General features: G+C 43.8%; 1 protein-coding gene across 2 annotated transcripts; it reads right to left on the bottom strand.

Annotated features, from left to right (window-relative positions):
* Nucleotides 1-452: 452 nt before the first annotated feature.
* sh3tc2 (SH3 domain and tetratricopeptide repeats 2) lies at nt 453-16456 on the bottom strand. Of its 2 annotated transcripts, none has more exons than XM_086100060.1 (23): nt 15074-16456; nt 14861-15003; nt 14178-14276; nt 12370-12501; nt 11608-11735; nt 11364-11469; nt 11117-11260; nt 10138-10333; nt 9925-9998; nt 9626-9821; nt 9272-9408; nt 9101-9151; nt 8265-8569; nt 7769-7963; nt 6527-7387; nt 6218-6438; nt 5042-5208; nt 4726-4903; nt 4492-4642; nt 3528-3650; nt 3301-3451; nt 3027-3223; nt 453-1373 (listed from the first exon to the last, which is right to left on the bottom strand). In XM_086100060.1, the coding sequence occupies exons 1-23, from the start codon at nt 15142-15144 to the stop codon at nt 747-749; spliced, it is 4653 nt and encodes a 1550-aa protein (XP_085956186.1). In that variant the 5' UTR covers nt 15145-16456; the 3' UTR covers nt 453-746. The 2 variants fall into 2 exon arrangements, with proteins under 2 accessions (XP_085956186.1, XP_085956193.1); XM_086100067.1 differs by having other exon boundaries at nt 11608-11732.
* Nucleotides 16457-16499: the final 43 nt, after the last annotated feature.

Genomic DNA, 16499 nt, shown 5'->3' with positions numbered 1-16499 from the left:
GCATCAAAATCGTCAGGATACCAGTGTCACATCAAGTATGTCAAGAAGCTTGAGAAGAGTCAGGTAAGGCAGTCTCCACTCTACGTCTTTGTCCAGTTCCAGGAGCACAAGCAAGGCAAAATGCTGCTTGACCCTGCCCGCCCAAAACAAATAAACAAAACAAAAATGGAATGAGAGAAGAGGACAACGTGAGCTGCGCAACCGGTCAGAGATGCCCTTACAAGATTAGCAAAGGCAGCACACTCAAAGCTTAAAGCTTAGCTTTGCTGATCTACTGTTGGGACAGTTTTTGGTTGGCTACTGCAAAGGAGTTCCCCATTTTTCGGGCCCTTTTAACTTTTTTGAGCACATGCCCCTCCAAAAGGTATCGCCTCTGGAACCAAGCAATAGTCACAAAAAGCACCCAAGGTCAATAAAAACCGGTAGTAAATAATTCTTGAGTGTTCTCACTGTCAACATTAGTCAAAAATAATTTATTAGAATTGTCATCTTTTAAAATGTATTCTTAGTCTTATTAACATATTCTTTGACGTATGGGGCAGAGGTATAAAAGACATAGAAAAACTCTTTCATTTTGACAATGTTCATAAAAAGACAATAGAAAGCTCATAAGAACCCTCATCTCATTCTAAATAAATAAGTGTCATTTTGTTGGAACACTGTGTTTTGTTTACTGGCTTTGACACATATGTCTAGAGACAAAGGAAATGAAGAACAAAGTGCCAAGGGTGCGCATGTGAATCCACTCAGGATGAAAGGTTATCTACCCCGCCGCCTCTGTCAGCGGGGTCTTTCTGATGAAGATGTGGATCCGTGACCAGTTCCTTGTCGGGATCGAGACTTGTGTTACTGGTCAAATCATTCCCATCTATCTGTTTCGGAGAAGTTTGCACAGTGTCCGTGGAGCTGCAGGAGTCTGACATGTATTCTCTGGCTGTGTCAAAAGACTCCGTCAAAATACTCTCACTGTAAGACTGTGAGCTAATAAATGCAGTGGCATCACCAAACTCTTTGTTCGTGTCACGAGGAGGAATGTAGTCATGCTGTCTTTCATTAACTTCATTCAGTCTTTCAGCATCTCTGTGGGTATCCGCTTGTATCCCAGAAGTTCTTGGGAATGGGTCACTGTCACAGTGTTCACTTGTATCCTTTCCAATTTTCTCATTCACAGCGGAGTCCTCTGCCCCTGACAGAACTCTCTTCAAGCTATTGGCGCTGTCTCTGTATAGCTGGCATAGCTGAGCGTCAGGCATGTGGTTGCCGTGGATCTCCGCTAACTTCATATACACTACGTATAGAGCCTCGGGGTTTGCTCGATCCTCCAGAGCGGCTGCCAGAGCGAGGTGGAAATAACCCAACGCATCGAACGAATCCTGGAGAGGAAGCGTATAGCCTTAGAATTGAAATGCATCATGTTTTACTATCAGAATTCAAGTAACAAACAAAAAAAAATGAAACGCTTGTTAAGCCTAATGAGGGCCATGGCATTGCTGGGATTTTTTTTTTTGCACATATCCTCAAAGTGTTATTATGACTGGGTCAACAGTAATGGAATAATTGAAATTGTACACTACTAAATCCCTGACACTCCCGAAAGACTGTTAACTGGGTGAACAATTCACAATGAAACTTACAGTAAATGGAATATTTTTTTAAATAAAATCTCTAATGGCAGACTTGGGTGGATAAAGAGGTACTGTGTTTAGTGGCCGAGACTAAGCTAGTTTCAAGTCTCACCAGATCATCCATCCATCCATCCATTTTCTGATCCGCTTTATCCTCACAAGGGTTGTGGGGGTGCTGGAGTCTATCCCAGCCATCTTCGGGCAGTAGGCGGGGGACACCCTGAACCGGTTGCCAGCCAATCGCAGGGCACACACAGACGAACAACCATCCAAGCTCACACTCACACCTAGAGGCAACTTGGCGCGATCCATTAACCTGCCATGCATGTTTGTGGAATGTGGGAGGGAACCGGAGTACCCGGAGAAAACCCACGCAGGCCCGGGGAGAACATGCAAACTGCACACAGGGAGGCCGGAGTTGGAATTGAACCCGGTACCTGTGCACTGTGAGGTCGACGCGCTGAGCACTGGACCACCGGGCCGCTAATCAGATCATGTAATGGCCAAATGTGGTCACTTTTTTCCAGGGTTTCCAAATGGCTATCATGTAGCATTTTAAGGTGAAGGTGATTGACTTGACCATTGAAAATTGAACCACTGCACAAGAGTTTGGACTAAGTCGATCGATGACAGATCTTGTTTTCGCTTGCATTGGTACGGCTTATGTGTCTGTTATTTGGAAAGGACAGAGCCGACTCTTCCTACTCAGGAAACTGAGGTCTTTTGGGGTTCAGGGGTCGCTCCTTAAGACTTTCTATAACTCGGTGGTGGCCTCGGCCATCCATTATGGCATTGTCTGCTGGTCAGGTAGCATCTCAGCCCGGGACAGAAAGAGACTGGAGCGACTGGTCAGGAAGGCCAGTTCTGTCCTGGGCTGCTCCCTTGACACTCTGGAGGAGGTGGGCAACAGAAGGATGCTAACTAAGCTAAAAGCTATGATGGACAGTCCCTCCCACCCTCTCCAGCCCGCCCTGACAGCACTAGGTAGCTCCTTCAGCCAGAGACTGTTACACCCGCGCTGCAAGACGGAGAGATACCGACGCTCGTTCCTACCAACTGCTGTCAGGCTGCTGAATAAAAAATAGCAATAATAATTAATGATGTGGAAAACAACTGTAAATAGCACTGCGATTTATCCATTTTGTATTTATATTGCACTTAATTGAACGGTGTTTGTTTGTTTTTTTCTTCTTCTTTCTGCCTACATTTTTGCTGCTGGAGGCTGTAAATTTCCCCAGTGTGGGACAAATAAGGGATATCTTATCTTATCTTATTTATTTTTAATTAGTAGGTGCGACCTAAGCGCCAGTTTGATCACCAAACTGAATTTTACAGACCTGTGCATGCTCATCCCTTAGCATTTGCACAAAGGAATCATAGGTGTGATTGTCCCCGTCTTACCTTGAGCTTGTGCAGAGTGAGATTTCCCAGCCTGCAGTAGACCTGAGTGTAGTAGCGAGCCTCCTTTGGGTGCTGCATGACGGGCGGACAGAGCGACAGGGACTTGAGATAGTAGTTCTCAGCCATCTCATAGTGCTGAAGGTTGTAGTAAACTGTCGCCAGTCGGTGGTAGGCTGTCCGCTCATTTATATGCACACCTGTAAAAACGATAACGGAGTCACTGTTCTGAAGTTGTAAGCCGATTGTAGTTGTAACTCCGTAGCCTTGCTCACACCTGTTTTGTTAGCTATTTCAACAGCTAGCGTAGCATATTGCAGAGCCTCTTCTTGTTCCCCCTGTTCCATTAACAGCTCTGTCAGTTTACTCAACAAACGGAACTCCGAATGGATGTCTCTGATACTTCGGGAAAAAGGTAAACTGCCATCCTTTAAGAAAATCACAAAAAATGAATGTCAACACATTTCAAAAGCAACTTTTGAACAAATAGTGTTTTCCACTTGCCCTGTAGAAAGGTAATGAGGCCATCCTGTTCCTGTGTCCTTTAAAATAGACGTCCCCCGCTTCCTCATAGATGCTCATCGAGAAATGAGGGTCGTTCATTCTCAGGGCTGTCTTCACTGCTGCCTGTCAATCAATCATACTTAAGGTCTGTCCAAAATAAGATTATAATATTGACTCTCTTCCCACACTCAAAACTCATCTCAAAACCCACCTATTTAAAATTGCATACTCAGTTTAAACTCATCTCTTCTTTTATTATTTATTATTTATTATTTTATCTGTGGTTTAATTGCTCTTGTTTGATTGTAAGGTGTCCTTGAGTGTTTTGAAAGGCGCTTATAAGTAAAATGTATTATTATTATTATTATATGCAACAGCATAGTCGTTTCCATCCATCCATTATCTGATGCACTTATCCTCACAAGGGTCGCGGGCGTGCTGGAACCTATTCCAGCCGTTTTCGGGCAGTAGGCTGCAGGGTACGCCCTAAGTTATATTGATTTGTGGTTTTAGGAGCCCTACCTTACTTAAACAACCAAGATATGAGCAACTTTTATTTATTTCTACTACTCAATACACCACATTAGCATGACCAGGCCTATTTTTTTACTGCATTTAACCATAGGTCACTATATATGGTGTTAATATGTTGCAGTTAGCTTATGTTTTGTTTTTCAAGCGAGGAGGTGTAACAGGTAGTCAAACATTACCATTATACTTTTTGAATTGGAATAAAATATTTTTAGACAATGCTTTGTGTGCTTGTGTGTGTGTGTGAAAATGGCATATATATCTTATCAGACTTAAAGTTGCGTGTGCGCATTTACTGAGCAACAAAATGTGATGGCCACCCCTGCGCCGAAAATCCCCCTCTCAGATGTGTTCTGAAATTGTCAGCATCCCTAAATTTCTGATCTAGCAGACATCATGCAATCATAAATGTATCGTTAACAGCCCTTCTCACCTGCAGGTACATGTCAGCCAGCTCATCCTCGTGAATGAGATAATAGATCCTTCCCACCTGCAACCAGGTCTCAGACTCTTCTTCTCTTTTGCCCAAATCAATGGAAATCCTCAGGCTTTGCTTGGTGTAATCCAAAGATTTACGAGACGATCTGTACCACATGTTTGAAAACTGGCTTGGTTGTTTGTCATCAAGAAGCATGTTGTGAAACGCTGAATGCGGATTCCAACTCACCTTTCGGTATTTAGTGAGAGGTAGAGGCTGCTTAATATTTCAAGGTACTCTCCTTCGAGTCTCTTATCTTTCAGCTCTCTGGCTACTGACACACAGTGTTCATAATAGACAATGCTTTGTCCGTAAAGCAGCAGGTCTGAATAGAGCCGACTCAGCACCTTTGCCACCACTAGCTGACCTAGGCAGGGAATACAGCACATTTTTAATGCAAAATACTGTATTTAACGCTGTAACTGTCAAATCGTTTTCGCCGCTAGAGGTTGTACAAAGTACAATTAGGGTCACGTTGACGTTTGTGTTTATTCATCAAACTTACTGGGCAAATTTCTAGCATGCAGCGCTATCAGAAGTCCCATTTCATAAGAGGCCCTGATTTGGTGACTCTTCCCCCTGTCTTTGTAACTCCTCCCCAGCCAAAGGAAGGTCTGCACATGCTCTTCATCGGTGGGGCTCTCCCAGAGTCCCAGAAAAAGTTGCAGAGATCTAGGAAAAAAAAAACTCGTGTCAAATACTAGAACACAGTTGCAAAGGACTACTGAGCTGAGCGATAAGTCTGTTGGAAATTTCAACCGGCAAGATCCTGAGAAAAGTCAACAAGCTTTTTATTCTACAATAGAAATACAATAGACATTTGAACATGTGACAGAATTGTTCTTTATTTTGATTTGACCAAGTGGCATGTGAGAGAGACAAAAATCTTGCAATTGTATATCCTGATAACAATATCAATCCCAGTCAGTGGTGCCGGGAACAAAATTAGCACATTTTCCAATAACGACGAACCTAATGCTTTACTTGTCCCAGTTAACTGGTCAGACTTCAGCTACTCCTCAAATTCTTGTAACCTTACAATGTAGCATTAGATATTTACTCCAGATTACAAATAGTTTATTTCTGAATTTTTACTGGCGAATTTCAAGCCACCAATATATTTAGTCTTGCCACATATAACCAATGAAATTTCCCCCCATCTCTCTGCTGAATGGCTACTGACTCCCACCTTCATTGGCAATAGATGGCAGGCGCTAACACAGGCGCACAGTGAATCCGGCTCCCTAAAGTCCATCACTGTGACCACTTCTTTGCAATTATCTACTTTTTATAACTTGGAGGGAGAGCCACGGCTAATAAATGGCCAATTTTGTCTTTACGGCTACATATACTGTATGTGTTGCAGCTTTTAATCAGGTGCGCTTTGTAGTCTGGAAATTACAGTTCTTTGTTAAGTAGCACTAAGGGGTGTATAATGACCAGTTGCACAGTCTGAAGAAATGCAATTCAAGACCCGAGTGAAATTATGACTGATTGTTAAGATATTGTGGTGGATCTCATCATACTGTACACCTATGTTGGGGTGCTTGTCCGGTGCTTCCTTTTACCTCATATATCTTTCTGAGTGCTAACAATATGACATTTGCCCTCTATGTACTTAAAGTACTGTGTTCTCTTCACTGCACCTGTCACTATTGCATCATGAAGTAGGGTATCTGACCTGACCAAGAAACGTTCTGCCAGTGTCGACGCCCCAGTATCCAGTGCCAGGCAGCCCAGGTTGGCCAGTGCCAGGGCCTGATTCCTCTGGTTTCCACTTTCCCGGGATATCACCAAGGCCGAGTGGAGTTGCCAGCCTGCCTCTGGTATGCGGCCTTGCTGCCTCAGACACAAAGCCAAGAGGTTGTGGATGACACCTCTTTGAGTGGAGCTATCTGATCCCTGCAAAGTGGTTGAACATGAAAACAGAACATAAGTAACTCTTCAACGAATAAGCAAAAAGAGAAATGAGTTTCGAGTGTTTTTATACCTGAAGCGAGACAAGCAATGGTTGGAGGACACCCTGAGCCTTCTCAGCTTGGCCTGTTAATACCAGCAGCCAGCCAAGCAGCACAGAGGCCTCAAAGCCTTCCTCCTCATTGATGAAGCCTCCAGTCTCCACCGCTCGTTGAGCACAGCACACAGCCTTATCAAGGGCGCCATACTGCTGGTAAACTGAGGCCAAGCCCAGACATAGGTCTCTCTGCGGCTTTAAGTCCCCCTCTTTCTCAGCTATCGCCAGCGCCTGAAGGAGGTAAACCACAACCTGGGCAGGGAGCAGGGAGGTTTCCTCCTTCCAAAACGGGTTCAGGCGAGCAGAGTTTCTGATAAACCTCTCAATCCTCTGGAAGGCGTCATGGAGCGAGTGGTCTTGTCTTGAGTCAAGGCTCAGAGAAGCTAGCACCAGATAAGGCATGTATTTACGGTGATAGAGCAAGCTCAAAAGCCAGTTGAGGTCCAGAGGTGCTATCGCAGATCCGTCGTTCGCCGAGAGACTTGAGGAGAGGAATTGTAAGCGCTCAACAAAGGGAAGAGCGTCATCAGGCTTCCTTAGAAGTAGGAAGAGGCTGGAGATAAGGTAGCAAACACGGGCCTCCAGATATTTATCCCCTGTTACCATCGACCTCCGCAGAAGCAGTTTCAGCAGCTCGATTTCATCAGAGGACGTGTAGGTATGTTTGGGAAGACAGAGAAGCACGGCGCTGGCCTTTTCCAGGGTGAGGGGCAGCTTGTCTGTCATACGCTGCTTCAGGTAGACGGCTGTGAGGTTGGTGAGGAGAGCGATCAACAGCGGTGTGTCACGAAAACTGTCCACTTGAACACTCAGAGCTTCCTCGTAGTATACACGAGCCTAAAGTAAAAAGGGAGAATTTTGATCAGAAATGATCCATGCACAGATTTTGTATTTTATTTTTTTTATGGATAGCAATGTTTGCATCGAAATGATATTCAATACATCACAATCAGAATAGACCATTCTCAGTAAGACAAAATTGAGTTCTATGTCACAACCTACCAGGCTAATAAATTAATTGTTGAATTAATACCTGCCTGCCAGTGTCAATTACAAGTGAGCAATATCATCTTTCGTTTTAATACAGCCCCTGTATTGGATCTCATTCGATTTTGAACTTGGAGCCAAGGCAATTGTTGACATATGTAGGAGTAGGTTTTAATCCTTTGAGCGATGGACAATAGACACATTGATTAAGGTGTATCTAATATAAATGACCTGCGATAGCTTGAGCTTCCTGGCGCATAGTCTTCCCAAGAGGAAGCACGCTCGCCGACGTGCCCAATGCATGCCCATCCGCTTTGCACACTCCCTTACACCTTCAAGCTGACCTGAGAGTTCACTCTCGCCCTTCCCATTGAAGGTCACCCACAGGAAGGAACACTCGAGGTCATACAGGGGAAGGAAGTCTTCCTAGGGGAAAACAAACAAACACATAAAAAGAGTCTCCTTGCAGCTGTTGATTCGTAAGTATAAAATGATGAATTGGAATCACATCAATTACAATGAGCATTATTCGGTGTTGCAAGTATCGGAAGTCACGTGGTGGCAACTTTTAACTGAAAAATGATCACGCAAAAATGAGTCATGCATGACTCCGAGCCTGACAGCACAGAAATTGATTGCCATGAACCGGAAGCTAACCAATAAAATACATTTTAGCACCTGGCTTGCAAGTGATTACTGTAAGTGGGTGGATTGCACCGTTGCTGACCTGAAACTGGTCATGGTTTAGCAGGATCAACGTTGGGTCACTAACTTCTGACTCGTCCCCTTCCCAAATGTTTTCCTTCAAGAAGAGAGGCGGGTCCTCCTGGAATTCACCAAGCTCTCTGAATGTGTCATCTAAAGTGAAGGACAGGTGCTCTCCCTCCTCTGCCAGAGCATTGCGGGACTGACAGAGTGACACGCGAGGTGATGAGTGCGATAGCGATGGGCGGGGGGAGGAGTGGTACGGAGGCGTTCCGCCGCTTCTCTCCGACATGACACTCTGGTGAGTGCTTGAAGGAACCTTGTGATCTGAGAAGGAAGAAAGATTATTTTAGGAACACAAATGAAGGGATTAAAAAAAAAAGCTTGTTTAATGCGAGTGCCACACAGCCGGTCCATCCACTTTCTCGACATTTTATCCTGTTCAGTGTGACAACAGGCGCTGGAATACATATCAAGTCATGGACCGGCCGTCTGTCAATCACAGAACCAATGTGATTGTGACCGTTAATGGGAAAAAGTACATCAAAGTTAATTATGTGAATCACTACATTGTCGGAAGGGAACAAAATATGTGATTATCTATACAATAGAGAAGGGACTTTTTGTAAATTAGAAAAAAAACGTTACTTTATATTTTATTCCTTGATGTTCTGGACAATAAGAAAACAAGCCAGCAATGAGGTGGGATCAACTTGATTGTTTTTGTGTTTTAGCTAAACAGTAAATTACTTTTAGGCAAGGCATGAATGTTAAAATTTTGGAAAAAAGAGTTGTTATGATAAATGAGATTTGGCATAAGTGTAGTATTAATCCATTCAAAAATAAGCAAGTGTTTACCACGTTTGGGCCGATTCCTGATATACATGAAGTCAGACTCATCCAGCCTGTCTGGAAACACAGATGAACATTGGGTTGAAGATTTCCTGCTCATAGCAACGACTGACACCGGAATATATTTATTTTGTGACTATTTTACAAGCCGACGATGACGAGTCTTTCGATCTTTACCTAGCCTGTATACAGAGCTGATGTCAGATGAGAAGAGCCTTTCCAGGAGGTTGCTATCACACGGCTCGGAGCTAAACAGGCTGGTTTGAGCCAACGTGGCTCGCTCCTCCTCGGTCAGAAAGACCAAATGTCTTTGTCTATACAAGAGAAACAAAGGCAGCATTCTCATTTGAACTGTGGCCCTGGTCTTCTCATGCTTTCCACCCCCGTCTAGAGTGCAGTTATGCTACATGCATTAATTTGGTAGGAAAACACAAGGTAACTCGTGGTTTTATTAAGCATGAATTGCTTTGTGTGTGGAAAGGACCAATAACTTTCAAGCAATACTGTGCAATGGGATTGAATCTTATTTACAGCGACAGGGTGTCCAGAGGCTTCACGTGGGCCTTGTGGATAAAGCCAGTCTGACCAGTGGAGGAGTGTTTTCCGATGAAGATGCCAAGGCCTCGCACCATGAGACCTTGAATCTCGACAACGTCCCCTTGATTTAGCTGGAGCTCATCTTGAACCAACGGAATGTAGTCGACCACGGCTACACACGAACCTGTCACTGGCAAGTTTGATAGGGAGAAAAAAAAGATAAGAGTCGCCATAAACGACTTGGAGAGAATGGGACTGAGTGTGTGTGTATGTGTGTGCGTGTGTGATTCTACCAAGTGGATGTTCAAACGCTTCCTTTTCTGTTGGCGAGCACCCTGCATAGCCCGGGTAATTCCTCAGGAACCACCTGACCAATGGGGACAATGGATTAGTAGACATTTATACCGCTTGTTTGTGCACATAGTCACCCAAAGTCAAGATGAAGCAAGAATTTCATCTTGCATCATCAACTCGCGATCGAGAAAATCAAATGGAGAAAGTCTCACTGGTAGAAAGGGTAGGGAAGCGGCTGAGTGGCGGTGACTGGCACGAGGCCATGATGGCCAGTGGTGAGCAGTGTGCCCTCCCACATGTCCTCCTGTCCTGTGTCCTTCACCATGAGAAGATCATTCTTTTTGAAAGACAGTTGATCTTCATCATCCTCGTCATGTCTTGTGCACAGTGCCTTAGCAAAGAAAGATCCTGTAATAATGTTCATTCATGAATGCACACTTTAGACAACTCAAAAGATATCAAGTGTTTTTATTCTGTTTTGTTCTGTCCCTTAGACATGGATGATGGATGTTTAAAACCAACTCAATTAAGTTAAAGTAAATCTCATCACGGTTTGGCAGCACTGCAGTCTTACTTTGCCCGAGGAACTATTTTTGATTCCTGAAATGATCCCTGCATACGTCTGCAGTACAACAAGTAGGATAGTAATAGCTTTGGTGTAAAATCAAAGAGCTTAGAATGTGGAAAAATATGAAGGTCACATCAGTTGAAATGCGACTGCTCAGCATCACAAAGGATTTATTCGGATGAGAATAACGTCTGGACATGAGAAGGCTTTACTTTTGAAGCTATACATCCTACAACAGTAAAACTAATTTGCTTGACAGGAAACAGGCTTTATTATATTAATGAGGGTCAGGCATCTCCAGTGGCAGCAATCAAATTTAACAGCTGTTATTATTGAAATGATAAAATTGCTAGTGTTGAAGCAAAAGACAGTATTGAAGGTACGTACGTTTTTTCCAAGAACCAACGGATTATGAATGACAGGTGTATTTACTGGACTTCAATCATTTACACTGATTGAACCCCAGCGTAAATAATTACAAGATTTAGGTCAATAACATACATTTGAAGTTATGAGAATTGCACCTGCAGAGCATCTTTCAAATACCCAAGTAGGCTTAACAATAACTCAAGAGGACAAGTAAACAAAACTTAGGTATACACCTTGTGCGTGTTATTTCCTACCTTCCTGGAGTAAAAGCTCAAGGTAGAGTGTGGCCAAATGATCCTCATCTATTTTTACATTAATCTCCAAGTCGCTGAGCAATTTTGGCTCTAGCCAAAAGGACTGATCACACAGGAAGTTCTCCAAGCACCGTGCCACGTAACCTGTCAACAATGCCAATCATAACAGCCAGAATGGTAACACAAATCAGTGGACATCAATATTGCAGTAACGCGAATATACAAATTAGACTCCAAGAAAATCTACCTAATGCTAGATATGTCGAAAACTTCCAGAGTTCCTCTACAGTTTTAAATGTGAGGACAAAGCTGTCCTTCTCCGCATGAACAGACACCAGACGTGCAGATAGGTCCTGCAAGAACAAAGCCGAACAGAACAATCGACCAATGCATTTTACACTGCATTGTGTAACACCACACACCTCACCGCGTTATGCGAATATTCACAGCCATGTTTCTGCAATCTATTGATGTCTATCATGTTCACGCACCTTAAACAGCTGGATGACATCTTTGCTATTGCTCTCCACTACTCGGAGTCGGGTGCGCAAGGCCTCCTGGAGAGCCCGGTCTGGGTCCTCACTGGAGCGTCGGCGTCCAGTGAAAAGGAGAGTAACTTCTGGACAGTACAGATTACATCAATTAGATGTGAGAAAGAAAGAAAGCTCAACCCCCCCCCAAAATAAAAGTTCCAATTATTGTTTCCATAAAGCATACTAAAAGTAAAAGTGGACTGGTTTTACTGCCTGCAAGCAAGATAAAAACTTTCAGAAGTTCATTAATGACTTTCTATGGCAGCTCATATTACAGCGAGATGCTCTGTGAGAACCAGCATAGTCCCTTGAGGAATAACAATGCTATTAGATTGCTGACTGGACTCTCCATGTGGCCATTTAAATCCATTTGAAAAGCAGAAACTACAGGGTGTGATGGGCCTAAGACGCTGAGTAGGTAAATTTGTCCTGTTTGCATGCCTGACTAAAACCCCTTCATTAGTCAAAATATAGTACAGGCCTGTCAGTCCATTACGGTGAGAAGCAGCGGCACTAAAACTACAAAGCTTCTAAGAGTCACAAACAATTTTTTCACCGTGTCAAATGCTCCATTTATCGAGGTCGTTCAGGCCACATGCAATAGTACCGTAATATTCATTTGAAGATGTCCTTTTCTTTCAAAGCAACAACAAACTCAATTAAAATACCATACGGGATCTATTCAGGACTACTGGTGTAAAGTGCAGCATCAGAAAATACCTGGGGAGCATTTTTCGCCCAGTGTCATCCGACTTCCTTTAAGAAATGCCTCTTTTCGCTTCCAGTAGTTATTTGGCTCTGGTTCTCCTTCACATGACTCCACAACGGGGCCATCCTCCTCCTCACCTACGCCTGATAGAAGACCACATTTTATTAATACCACACCACGTATGAAGGGATTCAACGTCTGAAATTCACTTTTACAGAAAAATACAACCTGAATCTTAATTTTTGGAGTTGACGTGCAGAACCTACCCAAACAAAAAAGGTAGACTTGCTTCTTTCCCCAAAAAGTTTGCTTGTAAGCCCCCCACCCCTCCACCCCATCCCGATTCTCACATCATCAACAATAGAACATGGGTGCGTGTAACCACAAAAAACAGCTTTGAACCAAAAGCCGGCAAAAACAAGCTTTTTGTGAAAAGAAATTGGTCGATCAGATAAAAGTAGACTTTTTTGCCTTTTTGCCACCTCAAACGATAAACCAACACATGGAATGGCCCTACAAACAAGCAAATTTTAGTTGAGTTGAATTGAGAAACCCCACACTTGACGAATATAAATCAGTGCCAGTAAACTAGTTAGATTCCAGTTGACGACTATAAATGTCCATGGCAGTGAATTTTTCAGTTCTTGTAACTCCAAGTTGTTTCAATAATTTTGACCATCTCGAAGGTACAGTATGTAATTGATATTTTCTGTTTCCTACTCTGCATTAAAGATCCATCCATCCATCCATTTTCCGACCCGCTTGATCCTCACTAGGGTCGCGGGGGGTGCTGGAGCCTATCCCAGCCGTCTTCGGGCAGTAGGCGGGGGACACCCTGAATCAGTTGCCAGCCAATCGCAGGGCACACAGAGACGAACAACCATCCACGCCCACACTCACACCTAGGGACAATTTAGAGCGTCCAATCAACCTGCCACGCATGTTTTTGGAACGTGGGAGGAAACCGGAGCACCCGGAGAAAACCCACGCAGGCCCGGGGAGAACATGCAAACTCCACACAGGGAGGCCGGAGCTGTGAAGCCGACGTGCTAACCACTGGACTACCGGGCCGCCCCTGCATTAAAGATGTGCGTCTAATATAAAGAAAGTCGTGTAATGAATGTTATCTCGAGGGCGGGGAAGAGTGCTGTTCAAAGTGTGCTGCAATGACATGATTATCACCAAGGTTATTTTGATCCTGTCATGCATGACACTCCTTCATACCTCACAGGATTTACCACTCCATTACCTTCTATTAAATTGAAGTGTGTTTTGCTTTTTCTTTAATTTATGGTCATGCGGTCACAGAAGCAGACGTATGCACACGCACACAGTGCGAAACCTGCACCAGATGATCTGTGTTTCATCTGTATGTGACACACCTCCATCACGGTCAGAGTACTCTTCCTCTACATGTTCATCATGTCAAAGTGACGAATGAGCCCAGAATCGATTTGGTTTCAGGTTTATTCCACAGTGATAGGGAAGAAGGCTAAAAAAATAAAAATAAAAAAGCGGGACACACGAAACTCACCTTCAGCAATCCTCCCGCTCTACTTCCTCATACATTACGCCTCCACCATAAATTAAAGGTTGAGTAGGTTTTTTTGTTCTTGTTTTGCTATCACTGTCAGTCAGAGAGATGCTTTGTATTGCAAATCCAAATGAGGTCAGAGGATTCCCAAGGTTTGTTCCATAAAGCAAAAATAATTTACACAAACACTTTCTCAATGATTTGTCTGTTTGTCCCTTGGAAGTCTGTCAAACAAATTTGATTATGAAAAGCGCAGTAAGCAATCTGCTGCATCACACAGGCTACCTTCTGTCATGATGTAATTTCTTGAAAAGTGTTCGTGGGTTCCCCCGAGAGTATATGCTGGTTCCCTCCACAAGGCATCCAGCTCAGCAGGAGATATATCTGTGAAGAGGAACGGAACATATCAGCGCTATTCACACAAACTGTTGCGTCTCAACAGGAAGGGCTGGGACAGGTGATACTAATACAAAACGTTAGTAAGGAGGGTTTGGCTTGAGGGAAGACGGCATCATTGAGAGCACACATCAGGTGACGTCAAAGAATCCTCCCGACGCACACAACCAATGATTCCTGAGTGCGCACTCGTTTTCAGACATACAGTACATTGAACAAATTACAGTCACAACTGCGCTTTCCTTATTTTTCAACATGCTGTGTCAGTGCTAAGGTATCCTGCAAAGCGTTCACAAAGACACAATGGAATACACAACTTGGCCACACAATGCAACATGACATGATGTTGGAGAGGACAAGAGCCCATTCTCTTCCATCCCACGACACAAAACACAGCACCGACAGAACCACTGGGGCCACACTTGCAGGCGCACATGCTTCTACAACAGAAAAACACACCATGCCCTTCAATGTTACCTTCTTGGCTTAGTGTGTTACCCATGTTGCACATAGAACTATACTCCACTACTAGTCATGACAGGGAAGGGGGGGCCAAGTGGGTTGGGACCGACCTGTGAAGGAGGAGAGGCACATTTTGATGAGGGGTCCACAGCAGGAGGAGTTGAGCAGTGGTCTGCAGCAACAAGACGCCATCTGGCCCAAGAAGCGGCAGCTCCCAGGGATCAATGCCATCCCATCAGTTCCCCTCCTGCCTCTGGAACAACAATTCACTCTCTTCCTCTCTGCTGGACAGGCCCGCTTCCCTTTCCTATTTCTGCACTCACATTCTTCTCCTGCTTGGTCTTTCCCTCCCCTCCTCAGTCAGGGTTGAGTGTCCCTTCTTTACAAGCCGCATCTCTTCTTCCGTCTCTAGTCTGGCTCCACTCCGCAGTCCCACCGTATCGTTGTGTCCATCCACCTGCACCCACCAGCCCTCTCTCCCTCTCCCTCGCCGTCTCCCTCTCTCTCTCTCTCTGTCCCTTTCCCTGCCCAGTCAGTGTGTGAGTGCACAAAGCACTCTTCAATTCATGTGTGTGTGTAGGGGCGGGGGGTTACGACCTCACAGAGGTTTTCCCTCTGTCGTGTGTTTGGGGGTGGCGGTGAGGGTGGGTGGGGGGTATTAGGGGTGGACTGTTAAAATATGCTCAGAATGTGTGTCACAATAGAGACTGTGTGTGTCTTTTGTGTGAATTGCTGGGATAATTGCTGATATGCACAGAAAGGCAAAGCTATGAAATGGCAGGCAGCAAGGTCAGAGAAAATGAGAGGGAAGAGCAACATGGTGGTATAGATAAAGGATCAGTTTATCCACGTCCCAAATCTCTTTGCCCTCTGATGAGTAAGAAACGCACAAGGGCACAGCCATCCTGCACCCATAAATGAAGAAGGTGCATCATTGTTTGGGGTTAAGGATGAGATATAAATAGAGCTGCAGATTATCAGGATAAAAGACTTTATGCAGCTCTTTGTCAAATTTATAATTTGCTCCATTTTTTTCCTACCAAAGAAGGTGGGACTATTTCTTTTTCCAAAGAAATAGTCCCACCATTCCTGATACGGAACAGTATTTCTTCATCTGGATATGTCTTAAAGTCATCATTTCCTGTATTCATGTTTAACAAATGTTTTATTGTTTTATAGAAACAAGCAACCTGTAGCAGCAAACTCAACAGAAAGCAATGAAAGACAAATGTTTCACATCAGGAGAATGGAAAACAAGTTCTTCATTGGGTCATTGGATAATTTATTATTAATGTGTGTCAAAGGGCAATATTTTGATAGCTGTGAGATTTTTCTGCTATTTTCACATGAACACCGTATTCTTAATAGTCTGCCACAATTCATTTAGAGTAAGCACACATTTAAAGAAGAAACACTAAAATTCATTTGAAGGCTAAATTTGAAAGGAATCTGTCTTCAGTAACAAACAAACAAAACAACATTTAGTTCTTACAGTCAACATCACTCATCATGGGCGATAAATCATTGTTTAACATACCATCCACAGTCACGGTGTTATGATATCAAAAGCACACATACTAATTTTGCCCAACACAATTACAATACAAGCATGAACAAATTTATGTAAAAAGTGATGTTTACAATAATTACTCCGCATTGCCTTCTGAGGCGAAGAGACTTGTGTTGGTGGACGCGGCCTAATTCATACAAGCCTAATTACTCCCCCCCCCCCCCCCCCCATCCAGTATG

The sequence above is a fragment of the Hippocampus guttulatus genome, chromosome 2 (assembly GCF_054856545.1).
Source record: "Hippocampus guttulatus isolate MCC_2025c chromosome 2, RoL_Hgut_1.0, whole genome shotgun sequence".
Lineage (NCBI taxonomy): Eukaryota > Metazoa > Chordata > Actinopteri > Syngnathiformes > Syngnathidae > Hippocampus > Hippocampus guttulatus.
The sequence above is the reverse complement of the archived record's forward strand: the minus strand, read 5'-3'. Positions and strand labels throughout refer to the sequence as shown.

Coding starts and splice junctions, on each gene's coding strand:
- sh3tc2 (XM_086100060.1), bottom strand. CDS start 15,144: ATGCGGCTTGTAAAGAAGGGACACTCAACCCTGACTGAGGAGGGGAGG. Junction 5,209..6,217: donor GCAGAACGTTTCTTGGTCAG/GTCAGATACCCT, acceptor TTTTTTTCCTAG/ATCTCTGCAACTTTTTCTGG. Junction 4,904..5,041: donor GCATGCTAGAAATTTGCCCA/GTAAGTTTGATG, acceptor TTCCCTGCCTAG/GTCAGCTAGTGGTGGCAAAG.